Raw genomic sequence first — 20,239 nt, 5'->3', positions numbered from 1 at the left:
AGATCACAGCAAGTATTCTTTTCTGATGATCCCTTTCAAGGATCCACAGAAGCAGTAAAGCTGAAAAGCTACTATTGGCTGATATCAATTTCTGACCTCTCACCCCAAAGACAGTTCTCAGCTTCTGACTAACTCACACAAGCTCCTTTTTACCATCCTGTTCTTTTTCAAGGAAATCTTATCTGGAAACACCTATAAAGATAGACAACGAGATTAAGTTCTTTTATACTTACTTAAAACATCATTTTTAGGGATTTGGAAGCAAAAGTAGGTAAGGAAGAGGTTAGAAGTCAAGGAAAAGTTTACTTGAGGAAAAAAGTCAGCTTTGTCTCCAGCTAGAGCCTACGGCAAAAAGTGGCCTTCTGGACTGACTCTCCATGGCAGCAGGAGATGGGAGAGCAAGGACTTGACAGATGGCACTATAGAAGGACTTACACAAGCTACGCTCACAAAGGCTCACAAATGTTGCTTCTCTGTGGCAATCCCTGAAGGACATTTGACAAATCAAACCACTAAGTTTCCTTTAGAAAAAACAATCAGACACTCTCTTTCTCTTCCCCTTTCATCATTATGAACCAACGATAATTGAGGCTTCTTCTGCTGCTTGGGCAATCACAGCCATCCCCAGTCTCTGACAATGCAGTTCATTTTGCCAGCGTTAACAGTTAATAGAACTAATCGTTCTATTGGTTGGTATGGGGGAAAAATCCACTTCTATGAGAATGCCATGCAAAGCAGTACTCTGAACGGGATTCCAGCCGCTGGGTAAAATACAAGCCCTGCTTGTGCCTAAAAGGAGTGAGCCTTCAACAAGTTTCTAAATACAATGTAAATTCAAGGCTTAGAGGCTAAGGCCCTTTTGAGCTTTGCTGGATTACGGCAGAAATCCGACAGGGGAGTGCAATGTGACTCTATGGCAAAGACAGATCCAGGCTCTGAAACAGGGAACTAGAACCTCGGTGCAGGGCTGTTCCTGGGTTGGTCAGGAGCGCCTTATGAAGAAGACAGTACATACCCTTTGACCACCATCTTTCGGCGTGCCTAACCGTCTTGCTTTCACACAGTTTCCCTTAACACTTTCCATCACAGTTTTTGCAACCAACACCATTTCAACGTATTACCTTAAAAGTTACTGGAGAGACACCACTTTTGAAGAATGTACTCAGGAGGAGTAACTGCACTTCCTGTTCCCTCCCAGCTGTTTCTGCTCCTTTGGCCTCTTGGGTGAGTTGCCTGGCTTCCCTTACAATCCTACCTCACCCCCACTGAGGTCTAAACATGAGACCAAGAAACTACTCAGGCAGGATCATGAAAGTCAAAGGAGCTCTGGCAAGTTAACTGCAGACCTCTCAGTAAAATATCTACTCTAGCTGAAGCTAGAGGGCATATGATCTTCCTTTGAAATTGAGAATACAGAGATAACTCTCCCGTTTGAGAAGGCCTCTCCATGAAATTTGAACAAAGGCTGTTAGAGGAATCTGGTCTTTTTTTTTTTTTTTTTTTACAAACAAGCAGACTCCAGCATTCAACCTACCAAAGACCTTAAATTTTTCATGAAGTCAGTGTGACCCACCCTTACAGATTTCTCTATCCTAGACTCTACCTGCCCATTCACGGTCCCCAATGATGATTCGATCACAGAGGTCACACATGTGATAACTTCTCTTGTTCTCAGTTTCACTGCTTGGCATCTTTACTGGAGTAGCTGCAGGCTTGTGGCCCTGAAAAAAAAAAAAGGCAGGGATGGGGGAGAAGCATTTGATTCAAAGAGATTTGGATATTATACTCTGATATTAAGAGGAGTGAGATTTTCCCAAGATTCCTTTTTCTCATCCCAGAGAGCAGGTGGGCTGTGAAGAGATTTTAACAACAACCTTTCTGAAAGTGAAAGTAGAAATGCAGCCTCCAGGGATTTAAAAGCAGCCTTCTGCTCTATTCCACGGAAAAGAATGCTTGGTTCCCAGAATAGCAACAAAGGTGTCAGCAAAGGAAAGCTTTGTGAGAACCAGACAATAGACAGTACCATGATTAATAATCACCTGGATGAAACTTCGCACAATTTCAAGAGCAGGTTCAAGAACAGACTCTTCCCACTTCGAGACGTCAGACACTTCTAAGCCATATACTGGGGGAACACTGGGACCAGGTCCTAATGACGACAAAGAAAAGCTGTGAGAAGTCAGCCTCCAAGACCCAATCTATTCTGCTCCTAGGACTCCAAAATCCTCAAGGGAAACATGTGGGGTCAAAGAAATAAACATTCTGACCATGCCATTCAATCTAACCAGAAACATGAACCAAACAGCTACACACAATCCAAGAAAGACCCAGAAGGTTGACTGGTCTGCAGCCCGTAAGTCTAGCTGTATAATCCAGAGTCTCAGGTGTAGGATCTTCCAGATCAGTCAGGAAAACAATACAGAGTAACAGCTCTAGTGACCACTGTATGGGCTACAATATAAAGGTAGCACGTGACAGGAGGCAATTAGCAGCTTGAAGTGAGTGCCTGTTCTAAGGTCCATATCATCTTACAGTGATGTCACTCTGTGGCAAAAGAGTTCACAGCTTTCTTTAGTCTCAGGCTTGTATACATCCCTTCAGCAGTCTAGCATTCACGAAACTCATTAATACCATACTGATAATCATGGGCTGGCAACAGCAGAGTATCAACCAGTGAGCTGCTGAATCTGAAAATTAGAAAAAAGCCTTGGAATTGAACTAGTTGAGCCCTGTTTCTAAGAAACAGATCTAGAGGAGTATTCAAGAAATACCCTTTGGTGAATACTTCTGAAGGGAGATAAGACTGGAGGTAGCCGGAAGTATAGCTATAAGCATTTCATGCATCTGAGCCAACTACGTTTAGTCTCTGCTGGTAGCTTCCCCAGTATGTGGATACACTAAACTGCCTTCCACATCCAGGTTAAGTCAGTTGCCTAAAGGCAAAGAGCATTGCCCCATGGACAAAAACATCAAAGTCCTCAGAATGCCAACGGCTGGCAGGTGCTGGCCTTTTGATAGTGCCAACCACAAATAAGATTCTTCATAAACTGGACTGGGCTGCACCTGCCACCACACGGAAAGGTGAGACTGGGAGGGTGCAGGCAGCATCCACAGCACACCTGGCCTTGGCTAAGCTCTGCACCTGTTTCCAGGCCACTCTATATTTTCCTTTCCCCTCTAAGTCCTTTGTTGGGCTTCTGTGCCCTGTCTAAGTACCTTTCAACAAGTTCTCGGCTCCCAGCTGCTATTTCTGGCTTGGGTCCAAGGCCAAGCTGGGGTGGGGAAGTCCCTCTGGCTTCTTGCCAGAACCTTACCCCAGCAGACCAGCCCTTGGCCAATCACACACGGCTCCTGATTTACAGGGCAGCTGTGCCTTTCACCCTAGCACCAGGACTGCGCCGGCATACACATGAATGAGGAACAGGCATACGATGCACTGTGCCATCAAGCCCTCATGACTCAGAGATGGGCGAGTTATTGTGGCTTTACCACAGGAAGAAGTTCCAAATCATTATCCCAAAAACCCATCTTTTGTTACAGACTAATTGTTAGCCCTGCGGAGAAGAGAAGCTGCATTAGAAATTTGTAGTAGGGAACTTTGTTTCAGCTGACACAAAGACTTCTATCTAAAAGGACATGCAGAGAAAGCAAGGTAAGTAGAAGAAAGTGTAAAAAGCCCCTTGGCGTGAGAACTACAGTGGAGAGCTCTAGCAGAGGGTGAGAACCGAGAGAGAGATCCAAGGGTCAACAACATGGCCCAAGGTGTTTCTGTTCAGAGGCACTGAGAGGAGGGCGAGACCTCAGCTGTGCGTATCTGTAACTGAAAGCAGAAATCCAATGGCAAAAGGTAAACAGGGATGATTCAAGAGCATATTAAAAAAAGGGCCCAAAAGATAAAACTAGGGTTTCACTTATGCTTAATCTCCTTTAAATTAATCTCCTTTTAGCTCATAACCACACAATTTCTTACCCGAGACCCAATACTAATGCTGTCCAGCTAAAGTTATAACTAAAGGAAATAAGAAGCATGGTGTAAAGCTGAGCGTGGACTTCAGAGTCTGGCCCGCATTCAGTACTCTACTGCTTATTAGCTAGGGAAATTTTGGCAAGTTATTTAACTTCTCTAAGCCTCTATTTACTTATCTGCAAAAAGAAAAGAATACCACCCACCTTGAAGGCTCAGTAACATATGTATGACACCAAATTTAGTGCTAAGGATGCAGTACAGGGTCCAATGAATGAGAATTTCGTTCCCTTTTCCTTAAAAGTGCTGTTCAACTGAAGTTAAAGAGTTGCAGCAGCCTGAAGCACTACGTATCTGAACACAGAAGCGATGCTGGGAGAATTGGTGAAAGTTTTGTCTTTTTATACTACTTATCTGGCCCCCAAACCATTTTAATTAGGAAAGCCTCCCTACGGAAATCTGACTGTTCTTCAGGTACAAAATCTGAAGCTAAAAACAACCCTGAGCACCAACTCCGCTAAGAAGATATTGCTATTTTGTTCTTCCCTGTCTGCAGCCAGCACTCATGTGCTCAAGGCTTAAGGCAGATTCTTCCTGGGGAAGAACTGTTTTCTGAGGCATCACAAGAAAACACCCCTGGACAATCACTTATGCAAAACCTCCCAGGTCAGGTCCCAAATCTTAGAACAGATCCAGAAACTAAAGTTCACTTTCTGGGTGAGCTGAGAACATCTATGTTCCACTGAAAGCAGACCCAAGGCATAAGGAAAAACAAGGACACTTACTGCTCAAAAAACGGTTTTTAATCCATCGGTTTTGCTTCCGGGCATATCTCTTAGTCACTTGTTTCAGAGCCTCAATACCTGAAAGACAAGGTAGATATAAGAACCTCTATCTAACCACTTCTCACTCTGCTGAAAGGAAGGCCCATCCAGCCCAGCATTAGAGAAAACTAGCCACGTCAGCTCACTGGTGGATACTTGGTAGGTGAAAATCTCAATTCTGAGCTGAAGGCCGTTTGGGTCTCTTTTAGCCTCAGCTCCTTCTCAGGCCATAGCAGCAGGACACTCTGTCACCCAAGGATGTCCAAGGCTAGGTTAGATGGAGAATTCACACCTTTCTTTAGGAGCTGGTTTCTAGTCTCTGGTGTGCATTTTCCCTCAGTGATCAGGTACTCGTGAAATTCCTTGAAGCCAATTGATTGGAAGATACCATGTTGATAGTCCTGGCTGGGAATAGGAGAGCATCAGCAGATGAGCCACTGAATCTGAAAGCCAGCAGGGCACTGGAGATGATCTAGCTGAGCCATTTCATCTCATAGATGAGGAAACTGAGATCCTTAGCAGTTACTACCTCTCTGAAATCCTTCCTCCACCTTCCCCCACCAGCTCCCAGGTTACTGCCCTTGAAAATTAACTTCTGGGAATGTCTGAGATTAGAAAATTGCAACTGTAACAAGTACACCAAACCTCCTTCCAATGATGAAGGGTAGCAAACAATAGATCCAAAGCCAGTATTATATGTTTACGGTCTTTTGACCGTAAGCAAGGGGTGGAGAGTAGGTGAAAGTAATAGCCAAATTCTCACCTGTTTTCCACAATTTTCTTCTCATTATAGCGTCTGTGAAAATCTCTTAGTTCATCCAAGAGCCCAGCGGCGATCATGTTATCCACCCTCTTATCCAAGCGCTCATCTAGAACTTGAATCAAATTAACCCATCAACCAGCAAGCCTGCCGAAGGTGTGTACTATACATGATGAATGCATAGGCTGCCACAAAGAAGAGAATTTGTTCAAATGGAAGAAAAGGTTCAGAGTCCAAAGATTATACAATAATTCATAATTATATTTAGTCACACTTAAAACTCTGCAATTCCAATAAAAACAGCCAGAATGAGGCATGTCTTCTTATGTAAAGAGCACACAATTACAGCTACTAGGAACAAATATTTTATTCTTGTATGGAATGTATATCCATTGTGTATTTTAGAGGCAGCTGAGAGCCCCGTTTTACTCTTACTTTTTTCCATTATATGTGTTACTCTAACTTTATGCTATTTCATATTTAAGAACTCTCAGATGACACCTTAAATAGGAATGAAAAACTTTAAACCAAAGCCATCCTAAGTACATCCTGAACTACTGAGCCAGACAAAGGAGCAGAGTGAGAGGTGATAATCATTCCAATGTGGTCAAACACAGCTTTACTGTGAATCAGATGCCACTGTTCGATGCCGCACTGTAACGCGTTTTTATTTACAAAATGTTCATTATTAAAACATTACCTTTCTCTACAACCTTATAAGTTTGAGATAATATAATTTGAGATTAATTTAACAAATTTCCACCATTTCAATTACGCTCTTCTACATCTCTGCCATTGCTATTTCTTGGCTTACAATGATAATAACCTTTTCTTCTACCTTCCTAGAAAGTTTGCATTTACTGAGGACTCACCATGTGCCAGGCACATTCTGAGCACTTCGCACGTATTATTAATTCATCTAATCCTCAACGAAGCTATGAGATATGTATTATTATTATCATCCCCATTTTATAGAAGAGAAAATTGGGACACAGAAAGGTAAACCAACTTGCCTTAAAACTCACATAGCCAGAGACGATGGAGCAGGAATTTGAATCCAGACAGTCTGGCTCAGAGACATGTTCTTAATCACTAAACTATACCACCTGTTCCCATAACGATCTCATTTTTCTAGACCTAGCTCATAAGTTACCTTTACAAACTGGTCCCCAGAAAATGCTCATCATCCCTTCTCTGTGGCCCCACAGCACCTTCTAGCCCAGCGTTTAGCACAACAGAGTATCTACCTCGTTATTTGTTGCCCAACTAGACCGGAAGCTCCTTAAGGACAGGTACTGTCTACATTCATCTCTGAAATCCAAGTACTATGTAGAACACTTGGCACTTCATTGAATGCTTGCTGTTATATTTGTTGCATAAAGAAGTTACTATTATCACAGGGCATTAGCAAAAAACCAAAAAGAAATACTATCAGTTAGCTAGCTAACCATCATTCCCACTTCTCAGGCCTACTGATTCCAAAATAGTCAGTGATCCAGGCCTTTAGCCAATCCAGAGAGTCAGACCTCCTTCCACAGGAGACTTCCTTCTCTTTCTCCTTTGGATTTTCTCTGGATGGCAGTCTCTTTCCCATCCCATCTTATCTCATCCTCAGCTTATACTAATCTTTTTTTTTTTTTTTCCGGTACGCGGGCCTCTCACTGTTGTGGCCTCTCCCGTTGCGGAGCACAGGCTCCGGACGTACAGGCTCAGCAGCCATGGCTCACGGGCTCAGCCGCTCCGCGGCACGTGGGATCTTCCCGGACCGGGGCACGAACCCGTGTCCCCTGCATCGGCAGGCGGACTCTTAACCACTGCGCCACCAGGGAAGCCCTATACCAATCTTATACTCATCTCATGCTATACTAATGCCAGGGCTACCTTTACCTGCTTTCCAGAAAGATAATGGCACTGTGTCTTACTAAGTCAATGAATAATGATCATGATAATAAAATGAATAGCTAACACCTGTTTAGTGCTTATTATGAGCCACTCATAGTTCTAAAGCATTTTTTTCAAAACAACTTTTTATTGAAGTATAGTTGATTTACTCTAAAGATTTTATATACAGTAATGTATTACTATAAGCGCTGTCTCAGATTAACTCTAGGACACCAAAGGACTTTTACCTGTCTGTTCAGCATGAAGCCAGAGGATGCACAGGTTAGGGAACTTCAGAGGGCCTCCAAGGGGACCACCACCTTCCTCTGCATGTTGACGATGAAGAAATTCACTATGAGAGATTCCTGTTTCTTCAAATACTTGCAAGCTCCTAAGTCATTTGAAAGGGGAGGGTGGGCACACCCACAACAACCATTAGGAAATATTAATTCTCAAGTGAAACAGGGGAGAGGCTATTTATTATAGAATACCTCACTGTCATTTTCACTGCATAAGCCCCTGAACACATGAAGGTCTGGGGTTACTGCAAACCTATAGCTACTCAGAAAAGGGTTCTAAAGAAAACTTTAGGTAAAGAAAGAAATAAAACTATTCTAAACATATATAAAATTTTCTGAAATCAGTTAAACAGGTTCAGAAACAACAGGTTTCTACTACACAAAGAGAACAGGACATATTCACTTTCAGGTAAGCAGTAAAAGCTTGTCTGGGACACTTTGCTATAAGCCAACAAGTCTAGTCTCGCTGGAATGCCTTTCCCACAGTACAAAAGTATGCTGTATATCCAGCTCATCAACTTTCTTTTTAAATATGTCTAAAATTGATGAAAAATGCTTCTGACTAATTCAGTGCTCTACTAGCACAAAGATCACTGAAGAAAGAACTACACACTTATTCTTAAGCCACTATCCACTCTGTCAGCATCTATTATGTCATGCAGCACTAGGTAATTTAACTCTCAAATCTATACTCTACCACTCTGGGTGATTGCAACTTATCGGCTTGAAAGTGATCTTTCCCTTCCTGATCCAATTCTACTTCCTGAAACCCTAACACAAGAGTAGAGACCCCTCGTCTTTCCCTATCACTGGTCACTCAGAGAGGACCTAAGAGGGAAAAATGTAATAGATATCTTACTTATCTGGAGGCTAGAATACAGCCTCAAACTAAAAGAAAGATGAAAGAAGTCCTCCAATCTTCTTTTAGAGACTCTAGAGCTCTTGCTTAGAACCTACTGTTCTTACGAAAACACATTCTCAACTCATTACTAGTTTAGAAGTCGCAAAATAAGGAGAAACGATAAGAACTGATTAATAAAAGGAGCAGACAGTAACAACCAAGCTCTAGACTCCTACCATAAAACGATACAAAAATGAATGTTCATCAGAGTGTCCCTGAGTTTTCCAAAAAGTTTTTGGAAGATTTCTATTTAAATGTTTAAAAATAAAGTGTTTGGATACTGCAAAGTATAAACTTCATTTATCTAGAATATGTATTATCAACAGGGTGACATTGCCCTCAAGGGAGGAAAAAAAAACCTTAGATATTACAATGATGTGTGGCGCTCTCCCAAAATCTTATTCTTCAGTATTAAAATTTCATGGAGGGGAGGGAGGGAAGCACAATTAGGAAAAAAATTTCTAAAAAGGCTTCAGGGGCAGGGGGGATAATAGAAAAGGATTAAGAAACACCGATCTAGAATACTCATTTGAGTGTAATACTTCATAACCCCTGTCAATACCAAATGTTGCTATAAATATCTAATGTGTATAACCATCTATATAGTAGGTCCTCTACTCTGCCAGATAAGGTATCGCTTCCGGCACTACAGAAAAGTACACCTCAGTGGTGATCACTTTGTAATGTACAGAAATATCAAATCACTATGTTGCGCACTAGGATTCAACATAGTGTTCTAGATCAATTATACTTCAAAACAAACAAACTCATAGAAAAAGAAATCAGATGTGTGGTTACCAGAGGCTGGGGGTGGGGGAAGGGGGAACTGGATGAAGGCAATCAAAAGGTACAAACTCCCAGTTACAAGATAAATAAGTACTAGGTATGTAATGTACAACATGATAAATATAACCAACACTGCTGTATACTATACATGAAAGTTAAGAGTGAGGCCTGAGAGTTCTCATAACAAGAAAAAATCTTTTTCTTTTATTTTGTGTCTATGTAATAAGTACACTAAACTTATTGTGGTAATAATTTAATGATATACATAAGGAAAATCATTATGCTGTACACCTTAAACTTACACAGTGCTGTATGTCAATTATATCTCAATAAAACTGGAAGGAAAAAAATAGATAAAATGACTGATAAAACGAAGATGCAGTCAGAAGTGAACAGAATATGGAGCCAATGAAGATGCATATTTACGGAGGAAAAAATAAACCATCTAATCTTAGGAAGGGAGGGAGGGAGGGAGGGACGGAAGGAAGGGAAGGAGGGACGGAGGGAGGGAGAGAGGGAAGGAGGGAGGGAGAGAGGGAAGGAGGGAAGGAAGGAGGGAGGAAGGAAGGAAGAAAGAAAAGTATACCTAACACACGAGGCTGCAATTTCAAAGCAACCTAACAAAACATGGTTAATGAACTAATAAGGTCATCTCTCTCTTCCCTTCAAGAAAGTCTCCATGTGTAAAGGGGAACTGATCTATAAGACAGTTTATAAAACCTGTCTCCCACTGGGCAAGCTGCTGGGGCAGAACTCAGCATTGCACAATCAATTATGAAACCTAAATCACAATGTCAGCTGACTGCATGCCAGAAAAAATGTATATGAAAACTGTTATAAAAGCAAAGATCAAATAGAAAATGAAGCAAGATTACATAGGCCCTAGGGAAAAACTGTATTGTATTATGCATTTTAAATGTAACAACAACAAAGTAGGGTGCAACTATTTATTGAGGGAGTTGGACTGAGGCAATAACTCTGGGCCTCCTAACCTCCTAACCTGCTGAGCTAAAACACATCAATCTCCACTAACTGCTATTACCAAACCTATCTCACCCAGGCACACTTAACAACTGACTGCCCTCTAACGCTAAAGGGGCTTGGCGTCAGTTGGCTCCCAGCTTTCTTACCTGGCCACTTTGCGCTTGTCATGTGGGTGCAGCTTGGCAGCCATTTCTGGGTCCACCTGGCTTAGGCGTTTGTGGAGCGCATGGCCATCCTCCTTTTCAAGCTCAACTTTCTGGTCAATCACTTTCTCAGTGCCCATCTCCCAGGGCTATTAAATGAAGGTTTAGTAGTAAATTTAATTCAAAAATTCAACAAACACTGAAACACTGTATGTGCCAGGCACTTTACTAAGTGTTCAGGAACACAGAATGGAGATGAATCAGAAGATCTTGCCATATAGTGAGACACAGATCATAAACAGAAAATTCCAATACACCATGGTAGTGCTGTGAGGCCACAGTAAACAAAGAGGAAAGAGGACTAGGTGTCTAGGGAAGTATTCAGGGAGTACAAGCTACCCAGGCTAACACATCTATATTAACACATCCAGGAGTCTAGTCTTCTCAACAAGTATAACCAAAGAGTGGACCAGAATTTCCAGCACATTATAGTCTGCAAAGTCCCACCCTATGCAACAGCACCTCTGTAAGAATGGTTAGTGTCAGATATCTCCCTGACATATAGATTGTTTCAGCCAGGAAATGCTGAATCAGACTAATGTACTGTTAACTTACACGGAGATGCTAATTAATCCACAGAGGAGCATTTTTCCCACACACAGCCCCTGTCCTTAGGCCAGCCTGGAGAAGCACACTTCACATATGGAGGGGGGCATTTGCTTCAGAATATTAAGTAGGAAAGTTAGTACAGTTGCTGAGTATAAGAAACACGCAAAAGTCAACTTTCCTCCCATTAAAATTAGCCGGCAAGAAAGAAGAACCCATTTCCTCATTGAATTACGAGTGAACTAAACATACCTTAGCATTGACAAGAACTTTCCAGAGCAGAGCCTCAATGTAATAATTGGTTCCTCCCACGACAATAGGAATTTTATCTCGGGTAAATATATCTTCAATGTGAATGTTAAGAAAGACATCAAAATATTAATATCAAGAAGAAAATCTGACTCACTTGGAAGTAGGGTATTAGTAAGAAACCACATTCGTCATATTTTTGATACTAGTCTTCACTGTTTCATGAGTTCTCAGAATCATTTCCTATCAGTTCTGGAGGGACTTGCATAAACCAGAGACAGATGCATGATGGTAATTCCTTCTAATTCGAGAACTTTCTAGGCCTTGCTGCTAAAACTCAAAGCTTGCTTAGTATTCAAAATTAGCTTAACAAGCACAAGCCTAAGGACTCTCACAGAATTAAGTGTCAACTGCTCAGGAAGCCACCAAGATGATGTCCACTGTGTGACTTTGCCTTCTAAGGCAAATTACAAGCTGGTTTCTCTAAGCCGTAGTTCTTAGACTCAGCCTTCACCATTTTGTAGTAGTAGTGTACATTTCAGCCACTTGAGACTCTACCAGATGAACTGGGAAGCACAGGCTATGAAGACAAACAGATTTCAATTACCAGCTCCAACACTCAACAAGTCATTCAACTTGTCTGAGCTTCAGTTTTCTCACCTGTAAAATCCTCATGAGTTTTTTTTTAAAATTAATTTAATTAATTTATTTATTTTTGGCTGTGTTGGGTCTCCATTGCTGCGCGTGGGCTTTCTCTAGTTGTGGTGATCGGGGGCTACTCTTCGTTGTGTTGCACGGGCTTCTCATTGCAGTGGCTTCTCTTGTTGTGGAGCACGGGCTGTAGGCTCATGGGCTTCAGTAGTTGTGGCTCACGGGCTCTAGAGCGCAGGCTCAGTAGCTGTGGCGCACGGCTCCGCGGCATGTGGGATCTTCCCAGACCAGGGCTTGAACCCGTGTCGCCTGCATTGGCAGGTGGATTCTTAACCACTGCATCACCACAGAAGCCCCTCATGAGTTCTTATGAGCATTACACGTGACAGTGCAAATAAAATCCCTAAGACAATGCCTGAAATATTTTTTTCAACTGAGTAAGCACTCAATTTAGTCATTATTGTTTTTACACCACTGCTACTTGGAATTTTTCTCTTTAGAATCTCTGTTGAACAGATAATTATCTGCTTTAAGAAGGGCTTTCCTTCTGAGAATAACTGATAAAGAGACTTTCAACCCAGATAAAGACTCATTTACACACTTCTTCCCCTTGCCAGCCAGTCTGTGGGCACAGAGATAGATGACCTCTTTTCTGACAGAAGCCCTCTATAAGAGGTTGGGGTAGGGTGGGGAGAAAGATGTTACTAATCAAGGAGCATAAGGAAGAAACGTGTCTATTCGTTTTTTAAAAAGAGAAACAAATTCTATATCCCCCCTATAAATTAAGTATAAGAAGCATACAATTACACAGTAATTGTAATAAAACTTCAAATATATAATCTGACTAACAAAGGGAAAGGAAGCAAGGAAAATAAAAGGGGAAGGGGAAATGGTGAGATACCAGAAGGGAGAGATGGAAAAGAGGGAGGGAGATGGGATAGGAGTTATTTGGTGGGAAAAGGTTTAACATGTTTGCCCAAGCCATGAAACGACTGTGATCCTAAGCAAAGGCCTTTCTCTCTGGGCCTCAGTATCTACTACCCTCACCTGTCAAATCAAGAAGGTTGATCGAATACTTCTTAAGGTACTTTCAGTTCTGACACTCTTGATTCTAGGTTCTTACTTAAATTCACAAATCTCCAATCCTCTAAGTGATCTGATTAAGTCATCCCCTGTTGCTGCTGCCCTTTAACTCTTTTAATTAGCTCTCCACTTTCCATCAGTCCTTTCTGAACAACTGACCTGTCTTACAGCAACAATGTTCATTTGGTGATACGTTTTTTTGTTTTGTTTTGTTTTTTTTGGTGGTACGTGGGCCTCTCACTGTTGTGGCCTCTCCCGTTGCGGAGCACAGGCTCCGGACGCGCAGGCCCAGCGGCCATGGCTCACGGGCCTAGCTGCTCCGCGGCATGTGGGATCTTCCCGGACCAGGGCACGAACCCGCGTCCCCTGCATCGGCAGGCGGACTCTCAACCACTGCACCACCAAGGAAGCCTGGTGATATGTTTTAATGTGCAAAGGGCTTTCATATACATTACTTCATCTGACACAAGTGCCTTATAAAGCAGGTAGGGCAAGAATTATTATCTGCGTTTTAATCTCTGCCCACTTGATAGGCAAAAAAATATTATCTCATTATTTTGATTTGCATGGCCTCGATTAACGGCAATGGTAAACTCTTTTTCATGTTTATCACCATTTATATTTCTTCCTTTGTGAATCACTACTCATGCTCTTTAAGTATTTTTTGAGTTCTTCATATATTAAGTATACTAATGATACAGATATTTTTCCCCTGGTTTATAGTCTGTTTTTGTTGTTGTTTTCAAATTTTTTGGCCGCATCTCGTCTGTTTTTTAATTTTGTTTCTAGTGAGCTGGGTTATTTTTAATTATAAAATATTCAGTACATACAAAAGAACATATGCAGCATATGTAAATAATAAAGCCTAAAAATAAAACAAATACTCATGAACCCAATGTAAGAAAGTGAACATTATCAATTCTTTTGAAGCTTCCTATGTAGTAATTCCCATCACAACCCCTTACTGCCCCTCTCTGAGGGAACCACTGTCTTGAATTGTTTTGTGTATTGTTTGTTTTTCATCATTCCCTTGCTTTTCTTTACATTATTACTGATGTATATAAAACCCTAAACAACATATTGGTTAACTTTGCTTGCTTTTTAACTTTTATAATAAATGGTATGACCATCTATGTATCCTTCTATAATCTCCTGCATTTCATGTTGTTTCTGAGATTCTTCCCCGTTGACTGATGCGTGTAACTGCAACTTATTCATTTTCACTGCTGAAAAAGTACTTATATGAACAAAGCACATTTTATACATTCTTCTGTAAGTAGGAATCTGGGTATTTATATGTTTTTGCTGTTAAGAGCAATAATGTTAAAATTAGATCTACCACCTATCTCCTGGTATACTTGTGGCAAGGCTTCTCTAGGGTAGATACCTAGGAATTGAAATGGTTGAAATACTTTCTTGCCAGTACGAAGTCTTAATTCTAACATATCCAAATCTAGCTATTTTCCTCAAAAAAACCCAAAAAACAAAAAAAAACTATTATGGCATAGATGGTAGTGATGGCTGCAAAACAATGTGAATATATTTAAGACTACTGAACTATACACTTATAAATGGTTAAGATGGTAAGTTTTATGTATATTTTAACACAATAAAAAGGAAAAACTGAATTTAAAAATCCTTAAAAAAAAAAAAAAGACTAGATCTACAAAGTCCTTCCCTACTCTAAAATCACATAACTACTCAATTATATGTTATCCCATTTGTTTCAGTTTCGTTTAAAAAAAATACATATTTACTTAACTCTGAAATCCATCTGGAATTTATGTCCATATAATAAGGAACTGATTTTTTTTCCAAAAATAATTAACTGTCCCAGGAATAATTATTAACTACTACATTCTTTCTCCACTGCTTTGAAATGCCACCTTGATCGTAAGCTAAATATATACATCCATTTGAATTTGTATCTGACTTTTCTAATCTGTGCCATAAATTTGTCTAGTATTATGTAAGTTCCATGCTATTATAATTATTATGAATTTTCAATATGTTTTAATATGTAGCAGTCCAGATATTAAAGGCAGTTTGGACATTAAAATATAAGGGCAGCCCCCCACCCCTTATGTTATTCTTTTTTCCAAAATTTCCTGGTGTTACCCAGAACTATTTTTTCCTAATCCCTTTGGAATTCTAACTATAATTCCATTATATTTATAAATTAATTTCTTATCCCCATTTAAAGGTGGGAAAGTGAAGCTCAGTGGGGTAAACGCTTTACCCAATTAAATTTTTGTGGTCAGACGAGGCAGTTCTAAAACTAGGACATGGATTTTCTGGCTCCTAAATCAGTGTTCTCTCCACTAAAACAGCACCTCTCAAATTTTAATATGCATGTGAATCACCTGCGACTCTATTTAAATGCAGATTCTGATTCGGTAGGTCTAGAATGAGGCCCAAATTCAGCACTTCTATACGCTCCCAAGTGATGCTGATGCTGCAGTCTAAGGACAAGACTCAGAGTAGCAAGAACACTGTATCTTTTCAATCCGAATAGCTCTCATGGGGATGCTACTATTGATCTTGGGTACCTCTGCTTAGGAGAAATTGTCACTAGGAAGAAAACTTTCTTGGCTTGGGCTGCCTTGCAGCCACCAAGCCTAGTTGCTGTCTTTCCTAAGGATATCAGAGCAGTTGCTTTGTTCCTGAAGTCCACCACTGTGTAATTTGTCACAAGAGGATCCACAAAGCTGATCATGTGGTGCTGGCACATTCTCTGCTCTTGGGCAGAAACCTTGTTGGTGATGATGTCTAGGCCTTCATAAACCTAGGGGAAAGAAAATTAGCATGAGAAAGTCATCTATCTCCATAAGATGCACACTTGATGGGCAGAAATGGTGATCTATTCCTCCCTGCAGCCAAACACCCAAACACTTGACTGACCCAAAGCACCAGAGGAAATGTGTTCTAACCAGAGCATAGCCAGATCCACATAACCCAAGACAAAGGAAACAAAAGAAAACAGAACATTGGCTTTCTTAACAAATAGTGGCTATTAACTCAGACTTAAAGATAAAAAGTATATGTAAATCGGTGCCCAAATAAGAACTAACTCTGCAAGATTAACTGGAGGTTCTTTGGCCTGAACTTCAAGCATTTAGAAGCGGGCAGGTTGTTACTACTTATCACAAGTCTCCAGAAAGGTAACATTTTGCATTGCTCATAGTTCTACTTCAAATGCTTAGATATTTTTTGGATTTAAATGCTCTGAAAGGTTTTTAGAATTTGTAAAAGATTGGCTCCATTTGTGGAGAAGTGGCCTATCTACAAAGATATATATATAAAACACACACATACACACTTTGAAGTCAGAACCCCTAATACTGCTGAACTGTAGTAGAACAGTGTGCCAAATTACTGCTTCAGGAGGTCAGCAAATACAGTCTAAATACTCAAAGGCAATATCCTGTCTGTAAGCTCTTGATCTGCCAATTAAACTAAAAAGTTCAAGTGTACTTCTTCTAAATGCAAGGTCTCAGATGGAGAACAGATCTGAAAATACTAGTTTGAAAATAGGGATGAATGCTTTGAGATTAAATGTTCTCTCTGTAATCACTGATTCTACAGGGAGCACTGAATGAACAAATAATAAGTTCCATAGAGCCCACAGAGATGTTAAGAACATTTTTATCTCACATTTCCCTTTATTTATATGGGTGTCAAATAAGTACAGTACAGTATAATGGTTAGGAGGAAGGACCCTGGTGCCAGGCTGCCTCAGATCAATTCCTAGCTCTGCCACTTACTAGTTATTTGTACTTGGAGTAGTCAGTTACTAACCTCTGCGTGCCTTAATACCTCATCAGTAAAATGAGGATAATAATATCTATCTCATATGGTTGTTGTGTAAGTTAATACATGTAAAGAACTTAGTTTTTGCCTGGCAGATGGTAAATACTATATAAGGGTCACTATATTACTACCCATATTACTACCATCAATACTATCACAACAACACAAGAAGAATGGGAAATAATTTTAGTGTCACTATCACTCTGAGGTCTCTGTGCTCCTAGCTACTGAGGTTACTTACTCAACAAGGATATAAGCTATCTTCAAGCAAAAAGAAAATTGTTAATTAGTAAGACAGCACACAAGAATCTAAAAAGAAGGTGGATATATGTATATGTATAACTGATTCAGTTTGCTGTACACCTGAAACACATTGTAAATCTATACTGCAATAAAAATTTTTTAAAAAGAAACAAAAGAAACCTTATAGTACAACTTTCTTTGAAATAAATAAATCAACAAAACAGCCCTCTTAAAAAAAAAACAAAACCAAAAAACAAAAGAAAACAACACACAGAAAATATATAAATAGAGCCATAGAGAAAGAACTAGCTTTGCCTTTAACTAACTCATTTATCTGTGCCTGACAAGAGAACTGCATTCTTACACCTGAACACTGATGGAATCTTAAATCATAGGGTGTTCTTTTCCCTGTATCTTGAACAAGACTTCCTTCAAACATTAGACCACAGTATACAGTAGGGTATACTGTATACTGTGGTCTTCTGTGCAAATTAAGAAAACTAAAGGAGGGAAAAAGAATTAATAATTGTGTGTGCCTCTCCTTCTTTTCCCACAGCCTTCAGTTGGCTCTATTGAAGCTTAGATTCCAAATGATCCAATGTTAAAGAATCAAGCAACAACTTGATTTTGCCAAGAGGACTTCTGACCTCTGTAAATAGATTCTCATTTTTAACACTGAGATAAACGTTAAGAAAATGTATAGTTGCAAATGTATAATTACCAGCCCCCACCTCCAAAAAAGCCAAAATGTAAACATCTCTACCAGCACATTCTATCAGATATGTAGATAAATTTGAAGATATATTTTCATCCTGTGTTCTGCCTTTAGGTGTATTTTCTAGAGCCCCTTAAAATGGCTAGTTTTAACAGATAAACACATAAACATAAATCAAACAGAGGGGGACTTCCCTGGTGGCGCAGTGGTTAAGAATCTGCCTGTCAATGCAGGGGACATGGCTTCGAGCCCTGGTCCAGGAAGATCCCACATGCCGCGGAGCAACTAAGGCCGTGTGCCACAACTACGGAGCCTGCGCTCTAGAGTCCGTGAGCCACAACTACTGCGCCCACATGCCACAACTACTGAAGCCCGCGCACCTAGAGCCCATGCTCTGCAACGAAGAGAAGCCACCACAATGAGAAGCCCGAGCACCGCAACAGAGTAGCCCTCTGCTCGCAGCAACGAAGACCCAACACAGCCAAAAATAAGTAAATAAATTTATTAAAAGAATAATAATAAATCAAACAGAAGGTAACCCTAGAACTAAGCTCACCTTATTTGCTGAAGGAAGTAGCCTAATGTACTGTTTATGGTATATATACAAATGTCAATGAATATCAGGAAGAAGAGCATTAATGGTTTAAAAAAAACAGAGTTCTTGCTGGTAGAGTGAACAAACTAAAACTTGTAACTGAATCTTGGTTAACAATGTAAACTGTCATCTCTGAGTGACCTGTTAACCCTTTGTTTCCTGTACCATCAGATTAAAAGAAACTGAGCATAAAGATATAGGTGATACAAACTAGGTATCTGATGATAAAAGAATTATTGTTAACTTTTAGGTATAATATGCTTTTATGGTTATGTTAAAAAAAGAGTCCTTAACTTTGAGGTATACAGTATTTTGAAGTACATACAAATGAAAGTATATGATGTCTTTTTAAAAAAAAGAAATCAGGGGACTTCCCTGGCAGTCCAGTGGTTAAGACTTCACCTTCCAATGCAGGGGGAGTGGGTTTGATCCCTGGTCGGGGAGCTAAGATCCCACATGCCTCAAGGCCAGAAAACCAAAACGTAAAACAGAAGCTATATTGTAACAAATTCAATAAAGACTTTAAAAATGGTCCACATCAAAAAAATCTTTAAAAAAATAAATTTTAAGAAAGAAAAAAGAAATAGGAACTGCATAGGTAAAGGATTAGTGGTTGCCAGAGGTGGGGACATGGGGTGGGCAAAACAGATGAAGGCAGTCAGAAAGCACAAACTTCCAGTTATAAAATAAATAAGTCACAAGGCTACAATGTACAGCATGGTTAATAATACCGCTATTGCATATTTGAAAGTTGCTAAGAGTAAATCTGAAATTTCATCCCAAGGAAAAAATAATTCTGTAACTATGAGTGGTGATGGATGTTAACTATACTTATCATGGTGATCATTTCACAATATATACAGATGTCAAATCATTTTTTTGTACACCTGAAACTAATATAATGTTGTATGTCAACATTTATACCTCAATTAAAAAAATATTAGAGGTAATTCAAGGCTATGTCTATAATGATGTTGCTTCACTCTTTTCCAATATAATATGACTTCTTTTGGCAGGTACTGATATGCTGTTATAGTTGTGTTTACAAATGACGAGGCAGCTTGTGATCATAGTAACTGTGTATTTTAAAATTTTACTCATAAATTGTTAACAAGCAAGAAGGCAAGGGTAGATGAAGGCATATGTAAAGTATATCTATACCTGCACTGTACAAGAGCAAGAATGATGCTAAGAAAATATTTGTTAATAACGACACAAGAGGTATGGATCACTGAATCAAATACACAGCTGTGATGCCAGTAAAATTCACAATACACTACTTATATTATAACACTGTTTTATGCTTTATTTTGCTTTAACAGAAAAAAAAGAAAGTTTATATATTATAAATCAACTATACTTCGATTTAAAAATTAATTCGTTTTAAGTTTATGATGACTGGGGTCTGCGTTCCAATAGTGGGGGAGGAAGGACAGATTATAATTGGAACAAGATTAGACAAGTGTTCATAATTATTGAGGCTAGGTGACAGATATATGGGAGTTCAACTACTATTTGCTCTATTTTTTTATATATTGGGAAATTTCCATAACAAAAGGAGTCTAAAAATTCTTGGAAGCACTTCACACCCATTAGGATGGCTATTATTAAAAAAACAAAACAAAAAAGAAAATAACAGATGTTGGTGAGGATGTAGAGAAATTGGAATTCCTGTGCACTGTTGGTGGGAATGTAAAATGATGCAGCTATGGAAAACAGTACGACGGTTCCTCAAAAAATGAAAA

The 20,239-nt window shown here is 39.8% G+C and overlaps 1 protein-coding gene across 3 annotated transcripts in view; it reads right to left on the bottom strand.

Annotated features, from left to right (window-relative positions):
• TRIT1 (tRNA isopentenyltransferase 1) overlaps nucleotides 1-20,239 on the bottom strand; it is a 56,220-nt gene that overhangs the window by 14,768 nt on the left and 21,213 nt on the right. For all 3 annotated transcript variants that reach the window (XR_016387699.1, XM_022575359.3, XM_089895456.1), the window contains exons 2-10: nucleotides 15,776-15,916; nucleotides 11,401-11,499; nucleotides 10,546-10,691; nucleotides 7,678-7,820; nucleotides 5,552-5,663; nucleotides 5,081-5,193; nucleotides 4,750-4,827; nucleotides 2,040-2,149; nucleotides 1,604-1,721 (exon numbers count right to left, since the gene is read on the bottom strand). Coding sequence is in view for 2 of the 3 variants with exons in the window: in XM_022575359.3 (XP_022431067.1) it covers nucleotides 1,604-1,721; nucleotides 2,040-2,149; nucleotides 4,750-4,827; nucleotides 5,081-5,193; nucleotides 5,552-5,663; nucleotides 7,678-7,820; nucleotides 10,546-10,691; nucleotides 11,401-11,499; nucleotides 15,776-15,916 (1,060 nt within the window). In the remaining variant the exon portion in view is untranslated. The remainder of the gene's footprint in view (nucleotides 1-1,603; nucleotides 1,722-2,039; nucleotides 2,150-4,749; nucleotides 4,828-5,080; nucleotides 5,194-5,551; nucleotides 5,664-7,677; nucleotides 7,821-10,545; nucleotides 10,692-11,400; nucleotides 11,500-15,775; nucleotides 15,917-20,239) is intronic.

Source organism: Delphinapterus leucas, chromosome 1, assembly GCF_059928025.1.
Source record: "Delphinapterus leucas isolate spDelLeu-1000000601 "Yukka" chromosome 1, BTC_Dleu_Yukka2, whole genome shotgun sequence".
NCBI classification, from domain to species: Eukaryota; Metazoa; Chordata; class Mammalia; order Artiodactyla; family Monodontidae; genus Delphinapterus; species Delphinapterus leucas.
This window is presented reverse-complemented; position numbering and strand designations above follow the sequence as displayed.